This window comes from Dermacentor andersoni, chromosome 1 (assembly GCF_023375885.2).
Source record: "Dermacentor andersoni chromosome 1, qqDerAnde1_hic_scaffold, whole genome shotgun sequence".
In the NCBI taxonomy this organism is placed as follows: domain Eukaryota; kingdom Metazoa; phylum Arthropoda; class Arachnida; order Ixodida; family Ixodidae; genus Dermacentor; species Dermacentor andersoni.
The window spans coordinates 127,490,901-127,514,302 of NC_092814.1; the positions used below are offsets into that span (position 1 = coordinate 127,490,901).

The 23,402-nt window shown below is 42.6% G+C and overlaps 1 protein-coding gene across 1 annotated transcript in view; it reads left to right on the forward strand.

Moving 5' to 3' along the window:
- LOC126545854 (5-oxoprolinase) overlaps positions 1-23,402 on the forward strand; it is a 160,841-nt gene that overhangs the window by 66,597 nt on the left and 70,842 nt on the right. Inside the window, exons 20-21 of the mRNA XM_050193858.3 lie at positions 3,731-3,767; positions 11,372-11,482. Coding sequence (XP_050049815.2) covers positions 3,731-3,767; positions 11,372-11,482 — 148 coding nt within the window. The remainder of the gene's footprint in view (positions 1-3,730; positions 3,768-11,371; positions 11,483-23,402) is intronic.

Consider the following 23,402-nt stretch of genomic DNA (forward strand, 5'->3'; position numbering starts at 1 on the left):
ACAGAGGTGAACATATGCATTGGGTAACCAGAATCTGCCAGGCGCTTAGCGTGATTACTGAAACTGGTTTCCACTTTGTGGTCACAGGACTTCATCAGAGAATTATTGAAACACAATGTTAATACGTCGTGTTTTATGAGTTTTGAATGAGCGGAATGAAATGGTAGGATTAACTTATTGCCTTTTGGCTGATAACTCCAGCAGACTTCTTGTGGTAAAATGTACAATCCCAAGTCTAAAAACCTTATGAAATTGCCTACGGGTACTTCATGCGTCAACAACAAAGGGGACAACACTTCAGTGAACGAGATTACGGTTTTTGAAACCACCGAGTCAAAATTATCTGATTTGTTATTCAAATTAGTTTAAAAAATTGTCAACAAATCTGAACACTTTCACTAAATCGGTGTTATTTTTCAGGCATTCATCAAGAACCTCGTCACAGTTAGCTAGATATAAGTAAGAAAGATGGCATATGCATTGGGTCATGTATTGCTCCCTGCTTAAAGCGGAAACCAGTTTCAGTGATCAGGCCAAGTGCCTGGCAGATTCTGGTTACCAGATGCGTATGTTCACCTCTGTCATAGAGAGCTTGAGCAGGAACTGTAAAAATGCATCGAAGGGGAGCAGTACCACTGCTAGAGAAAAGAAAGTTGCTGTGGTACCATACATTCATTGTATTTCACAAAATCTCAGAATAATAGCAGCAAAGTCGGGGGTGGACGTGGTTTTCTCTGCCCCTGGGCATCTAAAAAGCTATGCAAACAGGTTAATTCAGAGATTAACAAAAGGAACGCATGTTCTACACAACATCACAAACAATTTGTAACCTGCACTCATAACGATGTCTATGCCATTCCGCTTTCGTGCAGAAGAATGTATGTTGGTCAGACTGGCAGATGCATCAATGAAAGACTAAAAAGAACATTAATACGACTTCACTAGAGTAATATTGGGCCATTTGGGCATTAATTGCCGAGATTTCCCTGCAAACCTATGTTTGAAAGTACTTCTATTTTGTATAGGGCTCATAGTAGGATGACAAAGGAAACTGTTGAGGCCTATGAAATTGCAAAATTAGAGGAAAGATGCGTGAGCAAGCCATCAGTGTTGCTATCTGAAAAAGAGATACGATTCCTCAATTTATCATTGTATCTATTGCAGTGTATGTTTTGACTATGTTTTGGATATGCGTACGGTTCATCGACATGCACCACTGAATGTTCCTTTTTGCTGACTAATTTGTTTCCACTCATACGGCATATTTTTATCGATGCGTGCAAAAATAAAATCAATAGTTGGAAGTAGTGCTGTCTCTGTGTGTCTGTTTCTTCCTACGTCCTCATTCAGTTGTGCTTACACACTCTATCAAGGATTCAAACCAACTAGCCCGCAAAGGTGTTTTAACCAATGGAATTATGCCATGTACAACAGGTGATTTTTTAAAATTCTGTAAAACTTAGAAATGATCACCTGGTATGTGGGGCAATAAAAAAACAGTAACCCTGTTCAGTTAATTAGTTTACATTGAACTGAAACATGCACAAATGGAGTACACACAAAACAGGTAGTAGCAAAGTGTGGCCTCTTTGTTTCTGTGAAAATAAACTGTCATACAAAGAAGTTTATTGTGAGTAGATGTAGAACTGAAACAAGTGTTTCTAATCATGCAATTTACAAATAGCAGTAAAATCTACTTTTCAAGTGTGTGGATGTTTTTTTCTAAATTGCTGGAGTGGTGCACACCCAGGGAAAGAAAGTGACATACGAGTAAACCAACTGCATTTGCACAGTGATACCTGCATTGCAATCATGCACACAGACTTGAAGCCTTATAGACATGAGCACCAATAGCTACAGCAGATCTTGCTTCTCTTGCTCTGCGGTGCACCACTCGCTAGTGCTGGAGCACCTGACTGTCAATGATCACATAGTATGCATCTTTGGGCTTTCAGCACAGTTGCAGACTCATAAATCTTACACATTATCAAACACACTGTAGTATAAAAATAATGGCTGGTTTTAACAATTTTGCACAGAAAGAATCGGATTCTACAAGTGATCTGTAAGAACTAGGATTCAGTGTTTAATGTGGGGGGAAACCAAAGCAGATGCTGTTTCGGAGAATGACATTGTGGAAAAAATGGGATGTGTACAGTACTCAATTTGTGAAGCTCCAGAGGGCCTTACTTACATTAAATGGCACCGCTCTAAAGATGCAGGTGTTGTCGACGCAGCTGCGACAAAGTGCCGTTTATACACAGGTGGTCATTAAACCGAGCCTCGACGTAAGCGACAATATGCGTTGACCGGGGCATAGTCCAAAGGAGTGCACGAAACAAAACACGTTTGTTTGTAATTTGCGATAGAGCATACCTCCTAGCGGACAAACATGGGGCTGTTCATTTTCTTCCCGTAGAAGTCCATGTGTTGACAGTAGATCGGAATTCCACAATATTTACAACTTCACTGTGAACTAAGTAATTATGAAAAGTAAATGAAACTTGGCATAATGATAGAGTCATCTTAGCGGCCAATTTCAGTGCGATTTTTTTTCCAAGATACCTACATTAGATTGAGAGCTAAGAGCATTCGCAAGAAAGTTGGCTTTGCCACAAGGTGTTTCTGGTCGCAGCCACGATTTTTTCGGAGGGTAGCCTTAGACAGCTTTGTGGTAAAAACATAAGATAATTGATAGGACAGTAAACTCTTTCTCCAGAATATTTCAAGTGGAAAAAAATTTTTTTGTACACTTTAGGGTCATTTGAATTTTCTCAGTTTAAACCAAACCAGGTGTGAGAAAAAGTTTGCCAAAAATTGAGTATTGTCTTTGTTGTCACAGCACCCACACTATCATAGTTGCTAGACATGCTTTCTTTAATAGAAAACAATTTAGTCACTTCTAATATTGTTCTTGGAATTTGCTTTTAAAAATTAATTGAAAAAAAAAAAGATTACATACTATTTTCTAGAAGCTATATACAAAAAAAAAAAACGGGTCGAATGCAAAAGCACAGACATAATATAATATGAATGTGCACAATACAAATTATGTGCTAAAATTTTATTTGTGCCCTTATGTTATGCACCAGCCCCGGAAACCACGTTGAATTAGGAAAATATAGCATTTTGACCTATTTAAGTGTTCAAAGAACACTGTAGTGCAAGTAAAGCAAGAACTTTTACAGAATGTGTAAGGGTCAGTTTCGTTAAGGAAGAAAACAAATTTTTAAAGTTGACACATTACACATTACAAAATCTCATAGTAACTAGGGTTTCACTGCACGACTTTATGGAGGGAAATACAAGCCTAACTGATGCACACGGTACTGAAATGCAGAAGTTGGATCCATTACACCAAATGAATGGCTAAGAGATGTCGTTGTGCTAGATAATCATTTGGTTTGGCTTAGTTCTTGTTTCCAGCAAATTTTTGTTATATATATATGTATATATTCTATGTGTGCAAAGGATTGCTCTTGTACAAAAAAAAAATTTATTGCAAGTGTCCCAGGCTTAACCATAGCAGGTTTCAGTAAGAAAAATTGTGGCTGTTTAGCATGGCATGCATAGTGTTTTCTCAAACCAGTTTTTCTGAAATAATTTTTTTCACTCCATGTACATGAATGATTCAAGATACATGACCTGTTCTACAAAGCACTCATATCTCAGATGCAAAACTTATTGTTGAATGCTTCGAGCAGGCCTCTTATAACTTGCTTCATTGCAGGATTCTTCAGAGAACATCAATATCCACAAACATAAAGGTAAAGTAAATTTTTGTAATTTGCATAGGATGTAAGCCAAAGAAACTAACCAGCCATAAATAAAAGGAAATCCGTAGTTGTTGACTACTGACCAATAAAGGTGCATGTGTTTGTAGAACTTAAGTGTGCCATCTGTAAAAGGAACATTTATTTAGCAAATTTTTTGTGGTTAACTTTATTTGAAGAGATCGGATAGCAAAATTTGGGAGCATTTGAAATGCACTTTAGCTGCTAGCCAGTTATTGGTATTTTATTACTGTCACTTAATATATTTATGATAATTTTGCTGTTTTCTTTAACTGCACAATATTCTAACTAGGTCCTGTATTTATGGCCAAAGATAAACTGCACATTTAAATATTTTAGTGGCTGACTGCTGGTGTTTCTAAACTGTTATATGCAGAATGAATAGCAGATGTTATTACGAAAATGAGGCAGGAAAAAATAATAATGGCTTTGTCATAGAAGTTTAGTTGACGTATAGTAACGAACAAATTGGAGAAAGTTAATTCTGCACACCAAGAAATGAAAACTTAACTGTAGGAAGCTCTGTCACAGTATGAATGTTGCTGTGTGCATTAGTCACAGATCATATTTCATGCATTTACCTTAACTTGCTTGGACTTACACTATGCCTAAAACTGCAGCATTCAGATTCTTTGGCCATGAAGTATTGCAGTAGAAGTGCTTTCTAGTGTGGGGACTTGACTTGCATCCTCATGTACTTGGTGTGTCACTTGAAGGAAGGTGTAGTTTCTAGAAATTTCGTGAAATTTTTATTGGTGATTAGCTTCATGGAGAAAAATGAATATGAAATCTCTTTGCAAAAGCATGATGCCAATTTGTAAACTGTTACATCATTATAAATAGTTACTTAATTCATAGGTATGTTAATTTCGCATGGCGAGACAGAAGTGCAACTAAATGATGACACGAGAAAGATGCAGAGACCACACACACAGAAGGTGCACTTACAACAAATTTACTTGAAATGCACAGTTTGCTTTTATTCAAAAAGTGAATTTCTTTTTCTGCTAACATCATCAAAGTGGCACTAAGTTTTCATCTTTTTCACATCTTTCATCTGTCATCCTTTTCTTGATAATCAAGCTTAGCCCACTTATTCCAGTTTCAAGCGAGAACGGTGCAACTATAATTAAGAATGCATATGATAGCTATCACTGTGGGCAATCAGATGACCATTCATTAGAAAAAAGTTATTTCAGTACTCTCTTATGTGACATTAAGACCAGCTTGCCATGTGTTCTGCATCATTCTGCATTAAAAGTGAATCGTGTAAACTACCACAATTTGGAACTGAACATTTTTTACAAAGAACCACCATACAAACCGGCAACTTTCGAGCATCGACTTGTTAGTCTACAAAATTGAGACAGCTTCAAGAGGAGGGGAGACACAGCCCTAATGTTTGACTACTCTCTTACTTTCTTAATTTTAAGTGTCTGTGAGACTCAACGAATATGGATACCTTACAGGATAGCTGGAAGCATTGAGATTACCAACCTGCTCTGAAAAACTTGCGTAACATAAGGGCAGGATTTTTTACAGAACATACCTGTCATATTTGATAGTGTTGTTCCTTTTTATAAGATTTTAATGGACCAACTCATATGGCAACAACAGCATGTTTACTTGTGCTTGATAGCCCTAACTTGTATGACCATTAAAAAAATTATTCAGTTTACTTTTTTGACGAATCCACTCACTAGGATTGCCATGGCAGTCAAGAAGTTCAGCAGGTTAACCCTGAAGTTGTCTTTCATTGCTACTACCTATATAGAACTGGGGATAATCCAGTGTACTGGATTACTGCTGTACAAACCACATAGAAGATATAGCTCTACGCATATGCTTTAAAATATTTCATGGAAACATGACCTTGCCCTTGAGTGCTACATGTAATGCTGGTGTCTGGTTTTTAAATGCGCGACATGTTTGGAGGGTTGTCCTAGCAGGGGGGCCTATGGGGCTCTTCAGCCCCCCCCCTTGAAATTTTTTTGTGGTGTCATGCACCGCCGACCAAAACAACTCCCGGCGCCAAAAATCATGCTCGATCTTGTCCAGAATGACCTTTTCATGCTCGAAAAGACATTTTAGCGCGTACATTGTGAAATCGGGCTGGATTTCGCAGCAACGCCCATGCACCGGGCGTCACGTGATGCAAGGAGCCCCATCCGAGCACAAAGTGTCAAGAGCGTTTTGATGGCGAGCGGGCTCGGTGCAGTATCTCGCAGGGGCTTCGGAATCTACGGAGCGCATGAATTTCAATTCCGAAACTTTATGGCTATAAAGTTCTCATAAACATTTGATGCGAAAGGTGCATTGACACTTCCAAAGTCGTGCTTCAGATTTTCGATTCCGGAACTTTGTAGGTTTAATGTTGTTATAAACATTTCGCCAAATTTGCGTCAACTTTTCTAAATTCGTACATCGGACCAAACAATGAGGCAAGCGAAATTAACACACTATCAGACAAGTTGATAAAGCATGCAGTGAGGTCCGATGAGACGAAGCGTTGTGGTGGTTCATTTGTGCTGCCATGTCGCAGAAAAGAATATCAACAATTTTTTCACCTGCGCCAAAGCATTAATGCCAAGACACTAAAGCCAGCAAAGGTAACTATGTTCTTATTTATTTTTCTACTTTGACTTTTAGTCACGAGGACATGTTGAGCTGCTTCAATTTTCTTGTTCTCACTACCCGCGGGCTGCGAGAGCCAGCCCGAGCACATGTGTTTTTCGTGTTGCTCCGACTACTGCACGGTGTACTTCGGTGCGTGTTTGTTTTTGTCTGGTCAAGTGGATTTCGCATGGCAGAGTTTTAGATGCTTTCTAGCTAGCAGACGAGTAAAGAAACAATGGTCACTCACTGCCATCACTGGAGGGACTCAACGGATTGCAACGCGTTCGCTTGAGCGCAACCTCTGCGGAAAATTTTGTCTCGCTGGTGTAGGATACCGAGCAGCATATGTATGGCTCTCTGTGGACCAGGCATCTCACGTTTTCTTCTATATTCCTTCGGTAGCCACACTAGGTGCCCAAAGTAGGCATTCGATTGTAGCCAACATGCTTTCCTTTACGTTATTTCATTTTGGTGCCCCCCCCCCCCCCCGCCCCACAAAAGAAAAAGAAAGACATTGTTGTGGCGAAGCGAATTGTCGCATGGTGAAAGTTAAATTTTGTTACTTTTGCAGAAAGTAATGGGCCATGAGACGCTTCAGTTACTGGATGCTCTTATTATATTATTGTGATAGCAGCTATATGGAGACTCCAGGCACACTCCTGCTGTCGGCGTCGCCCTCATGTTTCGTATAAACAAAGTCCAAGGGCAATAATATCGTGACCATGCGCCGCATGCTGTATGTGCGAGTGAAAGTGTAAGGTGGTGGCAGGGGTGGCGGGCGGCATGGGTGAGCCGATGATGGCTCAGTCTTGTGTGCGCAAGGGAGAAAAGCGGGGAGGAAGCGCACCGCCTTCTGTTGCGCGCGATACATCGGGGGAGTGGAGGGAGGGGGGGGGGGCTGTGATCTGTGAATCTGTTGTTGCGCAACACGTTTAGTTGCCTTATTTTCCACATCATATATAGGGACTTTTTCTTAGATACGTAGGTTTATCGGAGACTTATACGTATATTTAGATACCTTGTTGCGAGGTTTTGTGTATATGCGCAGTGAACTTTGTTTCCAATGACACTTTTGTAGTGATAGCTACATTACACCAGATTTTTGCCTCTTTGCCGTGGCTGCACTTTGAGCCGTGGCCGCACTGTGACGTCACACCACGGCCCTCGATTCTCCAGCAATGCGGCTCGTCGTGGTCACCGCGCAGCCACCGTTCCTGCCGTTGGGTGCTCGCCGCGCCCTCTGTGTGACGTCACACCATGGGCCTCGATTCTCCGGTGACTTGGCTTGTCGCAGTCGCCGCATGGCCACCGCTCCTACAGGTGCGCGTCCGCCGTTGCCTGGCAACTGCCACAGCTGGTGTGCTCGCCGTGCCCTCTGTGTGTCATCACACCACGGGCCTAGATTCTCCAGCAACACGCCTTGTCGCAGTTGCCGCGCGGCCACCGCTCCTGCTGTTGGGCACTCGCTGCGCCCTTTGTATAACGTCACATCCCGCGCTTCGCAGCTGTGATAACCGGGAGTATAGAAGGGGAGAGCTCGCGTCTCCGCAGCCATAGTTGAGGCCGCTGTATGGATGGTGAGAAGTCGGCCAGCCTGAAGGAGGCCAGGGATCGCTGTAGAAATGAAGTGAAGAGGAGACAGCGCTCTGAAGAGACTCAAGAGGAGCGTGCCGAACCGTTGGCCAAACGACGTGAAAGCTATGCCACTAGATGGGCTCGCTTAGCTATCGCTACTCGGCTAGGTTTAACCAGAGCTAAACCACACCCAATTTTTTTGCCCTTTATCAAGCTGTATCTTCACATTTGTAAATTCCATTGTATCTTCGCATTTCTAATGTACGAAGGCGAGTCAAATGAAAGTGAGTCAGTCCGCCCCACACAATAATGGTTCGGTTCATTATTTGCAAGGCATGCGCATAGCATATAGGCATCTCATTTACAAAAGTGACATGCAGGGGTGAAGATCAAGGTTTTTTAATGTTTTCATACACTGGGTTGAACATGGTTGCGTGACATAATGGACACTCTCAAAGTTGAACAGAGTGGTGTGGTGAGGTTTTTGACAGATGAAAATGTTTCCCAAAAAGAAATTAGTCGCCTTATGGCTGCCGTGTGCGTTGAACATTGCATTTCATTGGCCACTGTGAAGTGTTGGAGCAAACAGTTCATAGAAGGACGTGAAAGTTGCAAAGACGATCCGTGGCCAGGCCAAAGCCACCGTGCAATCACCCCCAACACAATTGCAAAGGCTGATTAGACAAGAACGGAGGATAAGCATATGAATTGGCAGGGTGTCTGAACATCAGTCACGGTTCGGCTCATACCATAATTCATGAACATCTCGGTTATTGGCTCTTGTGTGCACAATGGATGCCCAAGATTTTGAATCATCGCCAGAAGATGGAGAAGTTCGGTGCTGCCTTGACTCATCTAATCTGGTACCGCGATGAGGGTGATGACATTTTGTCTGCAATTGTGACTGGGGACGAATCATGGTGCCGATACTACTACTAGCCTGAAACGCTACGGCAAAGCTTACAGTAGAAACATTTGAAGTCATCACCCCCAAGGAAATCAAAGGCCATCATTTCTGCCGCCAAGGTGTTTTTGACTTTTTTTTCGATCATGAGGGGCCATTATTGATTGAATTTGCTAAACCTGGAGAGACTATCAATCGTTTCCGATATTGTGAAACATCAGATCGGCTGCGTGTCGCAATTAAGAAAAAACGACGTGGAAAATTGAGCAATGGGATCATCTTGCTCCACGACATTGCTCGTCCCCACGTCGCTGATGTGGTTAATACAAAACTGGCAATGTTCAAGTGGGAAACGCTGCAACATCCACCATACAGCCCAGACCTGTCGCCTTGCGGCTTCTACATTTGGGAGCATTTGAAAAAACTGCTCAAGGGAACGAGATTCCTGTCGGACGATGACGTAGAGTCAGTTACAGATTTTTGAAGCAGCAACCCAAGGAGTTTTATGAGACGGGAATTACGCGACTCATTAGTCAGTGGGACAAATGTCTAAATGCTCATAGAGACTACTTTTAAATAATGTACCCTGTTTGTCATATATTCACATTGGCACACTTTCATTTGACTCGCCCTCGTTTATTTTGCAGAACTTCTGCTTTCTATATGTGCTCTCTGTTGCGACTATAATTTCGGAGCAATTACTTGCAATACACGACTGGTGACAGGTGCTCCTGCGCAATACATTCTAACAAAGGACAGCGTCATTGAGATTTTTGCTTGGTCGTTGCGTATGTACAAAAATGTGAACAAGGTTCTTGAATGACAGAGAGAGAGAGAGAGAGAGAGAGAGAGAGAGAGAGAGAGAGAGAGAGATGCAAATGCGAAAAAGGCCGGGAGACTAACAAATTTTCATTAAAATATTTATCCTCAACTTGTACATTTCATGGCCTTTACATTTTTCATATCAGCGGCATGCACTGCATGCACTGCATATCAGCGGCATGCACTGCATCCTGCGCGACCTTTCGGCGCTGGCTTCCGCGGCAATATGTTAAATATTATAGAGAGCTACCTAGGGAATTGTACATTTTGGGTGAAAATAGGTTGTGCACTGTTGCGTACATTCATACAGGAAACTGGGGTACCTCAGGGTGGCGTACTCAGCTGCACGCTCTTTGTCGTAAAGATGAACACGCTTCGTGCATCATTACCACCAGCTATTTTTTATTCCCTCTACGTAGATGATATACAAATAGGTTTCAAATCCTGCGACCTCACAGTGTGTGAGAGACAGGTACAGCAGGCCCTAAACAAGGTGTCCATGTGGGCAGACCAAAATGGATTTGGAACGAGGGCGTCTGACACCTGTCAGACGCCCTCGACACGCCGGCTGACATGCGTGCGTTGACAGACCGGGGTGGCCCCCGTTTTGACCTTGTACACAGCGTTCCTTTACTCTCAATTCGACATGCTAACACACCTTCCCTCGTTTCCGCACCCTCCCGCCTCACACCCTCTCCCCTTTAGAAGAACCCCACCTACATATACTGTGGTGAGGAAAGCGTACGTCGCCTTGAAGAAGACAAGTCCACTTGTTGAAACGTTGGCTCCTGCATTCACCTTGTTCACGTTTTGCTCAACGTCTTGAATTTCCATCTCCCACATTCCCCGTGTTTTCACTGTTATTCCTTGGCACATTTGTGCTTTGTTGCTGACAACTTCTCAACTTTTTTCCCAGTCTCATATGCATGCTGCAGGTTTTCTGACATAATTTGATAGCTCCAGATCAAAGTGACCATATGTTCAACAGTCAGTGATATTGGCAGTACAGACAGCTCTTAAACATTTCTGGTTTCAATTGAACAACCCTTGTGTAGGCAAAGGTAAAATAATCCCAAACTTTAGATTAGCATTTACTATGAAAGGAAATTGGACAACACAATGAGAATTAATAGAAGAAATAACATATTTATTTTGCCAAAAAAGTCTACCAGGAAGAATTCGATTTCTACACAATTTATTTGGTGATGCAAGGCCTAGCATGTGTTCTGGCACTTGGACAGCTTTAATGCCAACTTATTGTTCAGTGTGTTCAGTTGTGCTATCAGTTTCTTATCACATATCTCAGCTTTTAGTGGTATTAGCTTTTCTGTATATGCCAGAAGGTGATGTCTGTATTACTAATGGACTTTGTAATCCTTGTTTCTGACTGTGTTTCTGGCACATTGATTGTCAGTCTGACACAAAAATGTTAGCTTTTAATTATTCTAAGCTACATAGAGCAAGAAACTATCTTAAAAAGCTGACTTCATCAGAAACATTGTTCGTGGTACTGAAGTGCATCTGATAAACTTTTTTGTTAAATGGCTGATGACTTGATGAAGCAGCCGAGCTTGCTACTAATTGCGAAAAAATTAATTACAAGTGGTTTTGTTTCACTTATGCTTACTAGAAAAAACAAATGTGCAATCTTGTGGTGCAGGAAAGGCTTGATTTTTCTTGTGCACTCTTTGGTCCTGATGGTGGCCTGGTGTGCAATGCACCACACATTCCTGTCCACCTAGGAGCCATGCAAGAGGCTGTCCAATACCAGGTAATTGCTCTACACTGTAATATGAAGGTTATTCTTTTTTTCATGTGAGTGCTTGTTGAGCCCTGCATTTACTGCTTTCTTGTTCCTGTTGCACATTTGCTCAAAATTAACTATAATGTACAGCCTTTGTCAAGAGAAGCAATGCCGCTCTGTGTGGGACTGCAGCTGACCTTGTCTACTAGGCTTTTTGTTACATCTGCACTGCCCAGAAGCTCAAGAGTCGGAAGTAAATCCTTGACCTTGCCCTCTAAAGCTTTCTATGTAGCACCAGAAGTTTCATGGGTTCAACATGATGCCGCCAAGGCTCAGCAATGCTCATGCTTGTAGCGGCTTCATTTTTTAAATTTTTATTTGACAGAGGCTGTTCCTTAAGCTATCTGAAACCACCTTCCAGCTTCATCAATAACTATATTTAACTGGTAGAGCACATAGCTATGAACATCTCTGCCAACTTTTGAAGTTATACACAGAGCTTAGAGCTTTGTAAGCAAGGAAAGTTAATTCAGCTCCCTCTTTTTTGGAAAAGAGGATTTCTCGTTCTTTGTTGTACAGCTGTAAGCTGGCTGTTTCCTGACACCAGCTAAGACACCGCTAGCCATTGGGCGATTTCTGAGATGACGCAAGTGCGAAATTTGTATGACAGTTCAAAAACCGAAATGTTGTTCTTATACTGTTAATGCTTATAATATTTGATGATGCGAATGAAACAGGCTGAAGAAAATGCAACTGATATTTTGAATTTTGTTAAGGATGATGCACTTGCGGGAAAAATGACTGTCATCTGCTCAAACTCGTGCCCTCCTAAATGAAACTTCAGGGTCACTCATTATTGGTATGCCAGCATAGAACTTTGTTAGCTTTTACCTCCAATTAGCTGTGCACGCAAGCATACACATGCCTGCAAACCCTTTGATACTTTCCAGGCAGTGAGGCACAGTTGATGCTTCCATTGTCAGAGAGCCACCTTGAAAGGCACTTGCCAGACTTTAGTCTCCAGGTGTGACTTCTGATTCATGTTGTTGGTAAGAGCCATACCCCATTGTATCAGGAATCTTGGGGCTGGTGGGAACCATCTCCCAACAGCTGGCAACAATTGGAAGTAGATGTTGCTATCAGCATGGTGAAGAAAGAAGAAATAAAGCTAGATGATGTAGCACAGTAGGCAAAGCAATGTTAACTGTGCTGCCCTTGCTGGGGGGGACGTATGAGTTGAGGAGAAATTGGAGATGTAAAGAGTGACCTTTGAATATATCTATTCATATTAGACCCCCTGCAAAATTATTTTGGAATTATGTTTCTTGGAAGGTACTGCACTCATTCCAAGGCATTTTCCAAGATTGAGAAAAAGGTCTTACAGGGCTGCTTCAAGGTACTCATACATTAAGCATTTAGTGTAATCTCATTACTGCATGTTTGCTTAAACTAGTGTTAGGCTTGGACAGCATTTGTGTGGCTCACTTCCACAAGCTCGTGTGTCATTGATGATGCTGTACTAGTTCATAACATATTTATTGCATAGTAACATTGTAGTGCGTGTTGTTAACTGTCTGTATTGTGCAGTATGTGTAGTTTTGAAATGGTAATGCATAAAAATATGCCATTTTTAAAAGGAATGTTTAAAATGTTTGTAGTTACCCTTCAGCTTTACCTTTAAGTTTTTCTTTATTTCCAGCCTTCTATGTATTTTCATGCATGTTTTTTATGTGTAAAATCTGTAGCTACTGCTTCAGGCACTTGACGGGATACTTGTGTTTTCAAGAATAGGAATTCTCTTGCTTGGGCCAATGAACTCCAATATGTTGATATTGGATATAGAGTCAGTACCCAGTCATTTAGCCCAGCACTGCTGTAGTGAAGAGGAATGCCAATCTTCAACATCTTTCACAACGGCGCCGCTGAAGATGTCAGTATCTCTGATGCTGGGTACCGGCACATATGATGGCTGGCAAAACAGGAGGGGATGTCTGGTTGGCGTCGTCAGGCATGAAGGACGGCAGAGTCTGGCTGCGTAATTCCAGTGTGGTAGAAAACCACAACAACCTCCACCAAAATCTAAAGCAAGCAAGGTGCAGGACACGACAGCAGCAAGCAGCATTGGCAGTGTTTCAGCCAGAGTAGCCCAGGCAATCTCAAGCTCGCGCCTCCCTGGAGAACTGGCAATGTGGCTGCAGCTGCTGAGAATTCCTCTTCACTACACTGCAAAGAATGCAGCTACCAGCCTGTTTGGATAAATTCACAATATTAGGTAGATATAAAGAGCAAGAAGAACATGAGATTTGTGAAGCATTTTGTATCCAATCACACGAAAATGCGTGCGTCAGTGTACCCTCTGTTTCCCTGCATAGCTGCAAGATTATCTATTCTTTAAAAATGTGACAGCCTGCTTTGACGACGCACGTGATGTGATGATTTCAGTCCTGTCCCTGCACAGATACCATGTTTATGTTGGTCTTCTGCACCGAGCCCGTGTTTTGTATATATTGCATTCCCTGCAATAAACAATTGGTTGTTAGTTCAGCACCTAGTGTGTCATCCTCACTTGTCCTGTCCAAGTGCTGTTCATTCCCATCCAAGTGATGTATGTTCCCATCCTAATGGTGTACCAACCAGCCCAGTCCAGCTCACTCCTTCAATTCGTTTCTTGTTCATCGGGCTCTTCTCTGCTGTTCCCCTAGCTTCTGAAGTAATCAGTCAATTGTGTGAGCTTGCTTACAGCCACGACGTGTAAGGCACGTTTGTATACCTTTTCACTGAAGAATTCTTCTTTGCCCCCAGAAGTCCTCTGCCTGTTCAGAGGGCTTGTACCTTAAGAGGGATATGCGAATAGAATAGGCCACATCCTGCGCTCCGAAGCATGGCATCAAGTCCGCTTCTTCACAGCATGCCTGCACTGCACCAATATGGAACAGGCACCCAAGGGGTGGGAGGCTCTTCTACCAGGACCTTCGAGTGGCATAGCAAATGGTGGAGTTCCTTTTGCTACAGCTCTTGCCTTGGTTGCCGAAGAAGAACCACTGAGACAAAGAACCAGGTCAGAAGGTGGCCGTCCTTGGTGACATGCCGATACCGTAAAACGTGAAACAGGTGCTACTGAAGCGACCAAAATTTTGTGAGCATCCGAAGCTGGACAGGGTGGAGCTGCTCAGCCTTTTGAGACATGCCGTGGGATGGGCAAAGGAAGATGAAGTCGGCCGGCTAGTGCAGTAAGGCGTTGAGTGCCTTCTTCAAGAGGCCACGAAAACAGGGCAACGCTTGCGCTTCGTGATGGCCTCACTACGAAAAGCTGACACCAAACACCTTCAGGCTGACAAGGAGGGGGACTTTGTGCTTTTGCCAAGGCGGGAATACGACTGCAAAGCTGACCAGGCCATCTCAAGGAACTTCAAAAGGCTGGTCAGCATCAACCAGACAAAAATTAGAACCCATGTGGTCAAGATTTGTAAAAAAGTGGGTCTCTCTGTCATGGCCAAGTTTGTCAAGGCAGCATGAAATTTGTGCCTTTCTGCGTTTGTTTTTGTGAAAACCCACAAAGGAGGCAACCCATTATGAGGCATAGTCTCAGAGTGTGGTACTTGGCAACGGTGTGTAGTTTCTTGCCTGCAGTCATCCCTTGATGTCCTCCCCATCGAAGATCCATGTTGCATCATGAGCCCAAGCAGTGTTTCAGAATACCTTCAGACTGAGTGCCTGGAGCAAGTAAGTGCCATCTTGGCTGACGTGAAAGTCTTGTTTTATTCTTTGCCCCACAACCTCGCGTGTGATGAAGTTAGTCATTGCATTGATAGATATGGGACCACTAACTTTCAGAATGTATGTGGAATACACGTTGACAACTTTTTAGAGCTCCTTAGCTTTTACCTTCAACCGACCTTCATAAGCTACAATGATGTTATTTTCATCCAACGGGATGGCGTGCACATTGGGTCCAGTATCGCTCCCATTCTGAGCAACCTTTTGCTGGCACAGTTTGACAGAAGCCTCATGAGCAGCCTCCTACCGAGCAGCGTTACTAAAGTTTTCCGCTTTGTGGATAATTTCCTTGTACTTAACAGAACTGACAAAACAGGTGTGCAAAAGAAATTTTTGACATCTTTCAGTTGGTAATGAAACCTTTGGTACAAACGATTGAGCATCCCTCCAACAATAAGATAAGGTTCTTTTAGACCTCGAGATTTTGTTTGAAATTGATCACGTATGTTGGACATACAATCCCTGCTCGAAAAAAAATATTCTCCCCTTCATGTCTGTACACTCAAAAGTAGTTAAAAGGATTGTTGCAGCCTGCTGCCTCAAAGCAGCTCTGACCCGCTCATTCCACCAACAGTTGGCTAGTAGCTTCAAGCACCAAGTGCACTGGATCATTCAGGCTGGGTATCCTATGGCCCTGCTGATGGCCGTTTCAGAAAGGGTTTTGGTGAACCCGCCCAGGGGAAGGGCATGACATGATGCACAGTATAAAGGACCTCATTCGAGCACAGCTGTCAGTCTCTATGTCCATGAGGGTCTCACACAGATTAAAAAAGGTTGCGGGTAAAATAAGTGCACGAGTTTTGTTCAGTGCAAAGCTCAAGCTCTAGGCACTATGCCGCGAAGTTAACAAGGAAGGCCCCAGAAGAGCAATCTGTGAGAAAAAACACCGAAATGTTTTTGTTGACTGTGCCTATGCAGTTCTTTATAAGGTTCCATTCACGCGTGAGCGTTGCTACATTGACCAAACAGGTCGATGTTTGAACAACCAACTGAGAGAGCATGCATACTCACTAAAAGGTTCAGTACCCAGTCATTTCGCCCAGCACTGCAAAGAATGTGGCTGCCAGCCTATCTTGGATAAATGCACAATGTTAGGTAGATATAAAGAGCAAAGTGCATGTGAGATTTGCGAAGCATTTTGCATCGAATCACACGGAAACTCATGTGTCAGTGTACCCTCTGTTTCCCTGCATAGCTGTGAGATTAACTATTTGTTAAAAACACGACAGCTTGCTTTGACGACACACGTTATGTGATGATTTCACTCCTATCCCTGCGCAGATACCGTGTTTTTGTTGGTCTTCTGCGCCAGGCCTGTGTTTTGTGTATATTGCAATTGCCACAATAAGCAAGTGGTTGTTAGTTAAGTGCCTAGTCTGTTGTCCTCATTTCGTCCCATCGAAGCTCTGTTTGTTCCCGTCATAATGATGTACCAACCAGCCGAGTCCAGCACACTGGGCTGATTGGTACATCACTGGTTGGACTAGTGGCGGCTGCCTCATCTGTATTTTTTCACTTCAACATTATTTTAAATTTCCACTGTAAACAGCATGCAAACACACAATATATTTAAACACATACAAAGGACAAAGTTTATTATATTTTTGAAAGATATGGAGGTAGCCAATTAAAAATGATTTTTTAAGGTATGGACAGCCTATGCCTAGAGAATCAATATGTTGCTGTATGTTTACCACGCTTCAAATTGCTTTGCTTGCTTTTTTTACCATGAAAACAACCCAAAGGCTTCAGTGACCCCTTCAGAAGTCTCATCTAATGGTGTATGAAATGCACGTGAATGTTGTGTGTCTCAGTATTGCTTCCTTTTCCAGTGAGCAACGCTAGCGACTCAAGAAAAAAAAAAACATTTCTAATAATTTACACCATTTATTAGGGATGGAAACATCGTCAGTAGCATGGAAAGATCATAAATATATACAGGGTGTCCCAATTAACTGTTACGCACCAATATTTAAAAAAAAAGAGCAGTGCGTTACTCGAAGAAAACCTAGTGCATATTGTTTACAGTACAGTGGAGTAGCTGCCAGTAATTTTTTTGTTACTGAGATTTAATTAGGTAATCATATTTATGCAACTCGAGACGTATGATCCTGATTATTAAAGTGTCAATGAGGCGTTTGAAGGCACAGCCAAGGGACATCTAACTGCGGTATTTTCAGCGATGTACTAATTGCATGCTTATTCTTTTTCTGACTGGTAAATAAACCCCGTGAAAGATGGAGAATACCACGTGACTGTGCTCCTACCCAGAGCATAAAGCAGCGCCCTCGAACAAGCTCCCTCTGAGTTATCCAGAATGAAATAGAGGAAATAAAGGAAAACATTGTGATCGAGCTGGTGCCTTATCAGCTGCGCTCCGGCCGAAGTAACACATCGCGTTTGGTGTCAGTTGGAAACAAGCTATGATAGCTGTTGTCTTAGCGTAGATAAAGTGCACGGATGCTTTTTTTTTCCACAAAATCTATCACCACAAAAGCGAATTGACAACGTCAGTGCAAAGGTTTAAAGGTGCGCTTTGTTTTGTCCCAGTCACCATGTGTTTCTCTAATGAGCAGAAGGTAAACATGATCCTTGCATTGGGATCTGCAAACGGCAACAAGAGGAAGGCCGAATATATATATAGATATATTTTAGTCATGGAAGTGTGGCGGTAGACCAAACACATTGACTATCATCACAAATTTTGAAAACCTAAGACAAACGAGCAGCTTCAAGAAACAGTGGCGGAAGACTCCATGTTTGAGTTCCAGCCTACACACGGACGTTCTATCATTTATGGCCTCAAACCTTCATGCTAGCATGTGGGACGGAGCTGCCCAGGTATCAGTTTCCAAGTCATCAGTTTGGAGGATTCTAAATGACGGCCTTTCACCCGTACTACTTAACCAGCACCAATGCATAGAAGATAGAGACCTGTAGAATCATCTAGATTTCTCAAATTGGGTCCTCGCAAAAGCCGATGAGTCACCGAACATTTTTGAGCAACATCATCATCAGTTTCTCAGCGAAGTTCCGCTGTCATGTCTTCCACTTCTGTGGTATCAGCAAGATGGGGTGCCAGCACACAGCATCAGCCGAGCACAAAACTGGCTGGATGAGACTTTGCATGCGCAATAGATTGGAAGGCACAGGCCTGTAAATTGGCCAACCAGCTCACCTGACCTCTCTCCGTTAGATTTATTTCTTTGGGATTATGTGAAAGATCGTGCTTACATTATCGAGAGAGACATCAGATTATTTCAAGGCAAGGATAATGGATGTCTGCCGTAGAATTCCAGTGCCGGTTTTCAAGAAAGCCACTGAATATGGGATAAAATGGACACAGTGCTGCGTAGCTGCAAAAGGAGACCTATTTGAACACGTCCTCTAGGCTGGCGTTCAACGGAGCTTATGAATTCATAGATAATAAGGGCACACTAATATCTGATGGTTTTCTTTTTCTTTCTTTTTTGTGCAGAGATCCTGATTGCCAATTTGGATCATTTAGTAGTGGTATATTTACTTTCTTGAGCACATCGCTTTTGTATTTTCTCTATGCGTTAGTTGCTTCCCGGTCTGTTTATTTCGCTTGTATTTTTTTACACGAACCTGTTTTTGCAGCACATATACACTTTCATGAAAAATAAAACGGTCACTTTAATTTGGTCTTGGTCCGAAGCAAGTTTCTGGCATGAAATATAGCTTCCCTAGCACTCTTTCGATGTAGTGCGAGCAATGCCCGGATTTTGAAACGTTCTATGCCTATTCCATTGCTTTTCACATTTCGTCGGTGGTCAGAGCAGCGCTTCGGCTGCGTTATCAAGAGGCTTTTGTTATCAATGTGATCAGTTGGCCTTGAGAGACGGATAAGTGTGACGTAGAAATAAGAAGAAGGAATAACTGCGAAAGCAACGAAACCCGCTGTTGCTGCTCCTTCCATGCCATTATCAAGGTGATGCGTTGTCTCTACGGGTTTGCGACAGGCAATGCATTCGATTTCAATCAGCTTATTTGAGGGCGCTGCTTTATGATGCGGATGGGAGCGCAGTCATCTGGTATTTTTCATACTTGGTGAGGTTTCTTCGACAGTTGGAAAAAATTGTGCTCATTTAATACGTCACTGAAAACACCGCATTCAGAAGTAATCTTGTGGTGCCTACAGACGCTTCATTGACACTTTGAAAATTCGGACAGTACTTCTCGAGTTAGGTACTTAATTGCAATTGTCGAATTAAATCTCAGTAACGAGAAGACTACTGGCGGCTACTCCACTGTACTGGAAACAATGTGCACTAGGTTTTCTTTGAGCAACGCAACTGCTTTTTTTTTAAATCTTCGTGCATGATAATTGGGAAACACCGTATAATTCACTCAGTAACCGGAATGAGGCCAAGCCGGCTTCACTCGAAATCAGAATCAATAGCAGTCATGCGCAGCAGCGCTTATACTTGCATTCAGAAAAGAAAAAAACAAAACAGAGAGAGGCGGCAGTTTCGCCGGAAAGGCGTAGCAGTATTACCTAGTGATAGCCAAGTACGCGACAATTACACGAAGGAAGCTTACCTCACCATGAGGATTCGGGCTGTAAAATTGAACTGTCTTCCACTACGAGCTCTTGTATATAGTCATATAACGCCATAACTTCAGCGCTCAATTCTTTGAGGTCACACAATGTTTCTTCAAGTGCATGAAACATTAATGTGGGGTTCGGCAAGCTGCTCGGGCCCCAGCAACCCCCCGGAAGAATGAAAACTCTCCGCCTATGGTTCGGTTCATTATCTGTGAGGCATGCGCGTATCACATAGGCATCTCCCATTCAGAAAAGTGACACGCAACTGTGAGGATAAATGTTCTTTAATGCTCTCATACACAGGGTTGAACCTGGTTGCGTGACATAAATGACGCTCGAAAAGTTGAACGGCGTGGTGTCGTGGGGTTTTTGACAGCTGAAGATGTTTCCCCCAAAAAATTTAGTCACTGTATGGCTGCCGTGTACGTTGAACATTGCATGTCATTGGCCACTGTGAAGCGTTGGAGCAAAACGTTAAAAGAAGGATGTGAAATTTTCAAAGACGATCCAAGATCGGACAAAAGCGACCGTGCAATCATCCCCAACACATTTGCAAAGGTTGATGAGCTGATTAGACAAGAACGGAGGATAAGCATCGGTGAACTGGCAGAGCATGTGAACATCAGCCACAGTTTGGTTCACAGCATAATTCATGAACATCTCGGCTATCGGCTCTTGTGTGTGCAATGGATGCCCAGGATTTTGAACCACCGCCAGAAGACGGAGATATTTGGCACTGCCTTGACTCATCTGATCCGTTATCAGAATGAGGGTGATGACTTCTTGTCTGCAATTGTCACCAGGGACGAATCATGGTGCCACTATTACGAGCCTGAAACACGATGGCAATGCTTACAGTGGAAACATTCGAATTCACCATCCCAAAAGAAAGCAAAGGCCATCATTTCCGCCGAAAAGGTGTTGTTGACTTTCTTTTCGATCATCAGGGGCCATTACTGATCGAATTTGCTAAACCTGGAGAGGCTATCAATTGTTTCCAATATTGTGAAACGCCAGATCGGCTGTGTGTCGCAATCAAGAACAAATGACGTGAAAAATTGAAGAATTGGGTCATCTTGCTCCACGACAGTGCCCGTCCCCACGTCGTTGATGTGGTTAACACAAAACTGGCAAAGTTCAAGTTGGAAATGCTGCAACATCCGCCATACAGCCCAGACCTGTCTCCTTGTGACTTCCACAATTTGGGGAAATTGAAAAAACAGCTCAAGGGAACCAGATTCATGTCAGATGATGACGTGAAAGAGTCAGTTACAGACTTGAAGCAGCAAGCCAAGGAGCTTTATGAGACAGGAATCACGCGACTTGTTAGCCAGTGGGACAAATGTTTCAATGCTCATGAAGACTACTTTTAAATAAAGTACCCAGTTTGTCATATATTTGCATTGGCTCACTATCATTTGACTCGCCCTTGGTATATTTTGCAGAACTCCTGCTTTTCATATGTGCTCTCTGTTGCGACTATAATTTAGGTGCAAATTACTCACAATACGCAACTGGTGACAGCTGGCTGCTCCTACGCATACATTGTAACAGCGTCATTGAGATTTTTCCTGGCCATTGCACTTGTACAAATATCTAAACAAAGTTCTTGAATACGAAAGTTTCATTAAAATATTTGTCCTCAACTTGTTCATTTCATGGCCTTTACATTTTTCATATCAGCGGCATGAACTGCTTTGCTGGTTTCAACGTGATATAGTTCTGAAGTTCGTGTGATATTTTCTTTACTTGTTAAATAGACAAAAAACACGGAAGCATTGATATCAGTTATTTTGGGCACAATTTTTGGGACATACGAGCATATTCTTTTATGAAGAAATACATATTTTACTTGTCTTGACAGTGCGTAGTGTTCAAAAATTCGTTTGAAGCATCTTTGGCAATGGCAATGCAGTTATTATTCATGTATTGGATCCCTCGACAAATTCTATAAGGAGGAGGCCAAGCTGCAACACGAGCCCCCCCCCCCCCCCCCCCTTCCCGAATAAAATTTCTGGCTATGCCACTGACCACTCGGACAGGTTTGAGCAATTTGCAAGGGGACATTCCTTCACCTAACCTCAGCCCAAACTGCCACGTCTGTGTCGCAGACTGGATCATTGTGCTTCCCTCTTTCCCTATTTGTGTACAGTGATGTGTGTGGCTTTTGGGCCAAGCTCTCCTCAGAAGAAAAGGGCTACCAACCTCTGGATTTCAGGGGACGATGTCATCCATCTCCTGATGCCGGATTGGGAGAAGGTGACGGGACCAGGATGGCGGAGGGATTAAAAAAGGAGACGGATGCTGGTGAAAAAAAGGATCGGCAGCTTGAACTTGAACATGAACATCTTATCTTCAGTATTTCTGCATCATTCTTGTACAAGATGTAATATAAACGTATGTGTTTAAAACGTCCTTGTTGTCAGGCCTAGCCCCACGTTCCTCATTCCTTCGCAGTAAATGAACATCTCACATCTTTGGAACCCCGGTCGCAACACTGGTGGTACATGAGAGCAAGTGTATTGCACAAGATTCTCACATATTGTAGACAGCGAATTCATTATTTCTATAATGCACACCTTCCAAGGCATTTTCTAACTGCACATAATTCTTTCTGTGTGCTTAGCAGTAAATTACATGGTCACATATGCTGCCCTTTTGCATTGGTCACTGACACTTTAAATGTTAAATTTTTAGTGCAAGGTGATAAAAACTAATCTTGAGCCCTCCACTGTGGAATCTCTCTAACCCTCGTGTTGCTTTTGTCATCACCACCTGTTTCTCTAGCTGTCTGGTGGCACCACCTGTGCTTTCTCCTATTTTGCGGTGCATGAATAAACATCACTTGCTGTTGCAATGCTCATAGTTTACGGGTGTGTCTCTGGTCAGAGTGTGGCCCTTCAACCCCTTTCAATATGTGGTATCGGTACCGCCTCAATATTCGAGACCCAACATTTGTCAACTTTGAGACGTTAAACCCCTCAAGTAAACTTGAGTTTTTCCTGCTTTAATAGCTAGCACATACTGTATGCTAGTTGGTTGTTCTTGCATAATGTATGGTAAACCACCAAGTTTACTGATAGCCAAATTTTCTATTCAGCGAAACAGAGGTTAAAGGTAACATATTGCTACTTGTTGCTGGGCTTGTTAGTTCGTACTTTTTGGGCTGGAAAATATGCTTTGCTTACAGGTTTTTATTTTTCCACTGCAAGAAGGGTTGGAGGTAATAATTTCTTAGGCAGAAGGACATTGTAGTCTTGTGCAGTGATGATACCACTGTAGGCTGATTTCTTTTATCATGCTTTACATGCTATGAACGAAAAATTGATAACAGTGAAGCACCACCCTTTGAATTGCTGTGTGGATTTGTTTCCCAGCTGCTACTGCTGCATTTCGATGGGGTCAAAATGCAATAATGCTTATGTTTTTAAATTGATGTGCACATTAAAGAACCCAAGGTGGGCAAAATTAATCTGGAGCCCTCCGCTATGGCATCTCTCGTAACCTCAGAGTTGCTTTGGGATGTTAAACTTCGTGAGTGAAATGAATCAATCATTCATGCAATAAATGAAGACAAGATAACAAAAGAAAAAGGCTGTA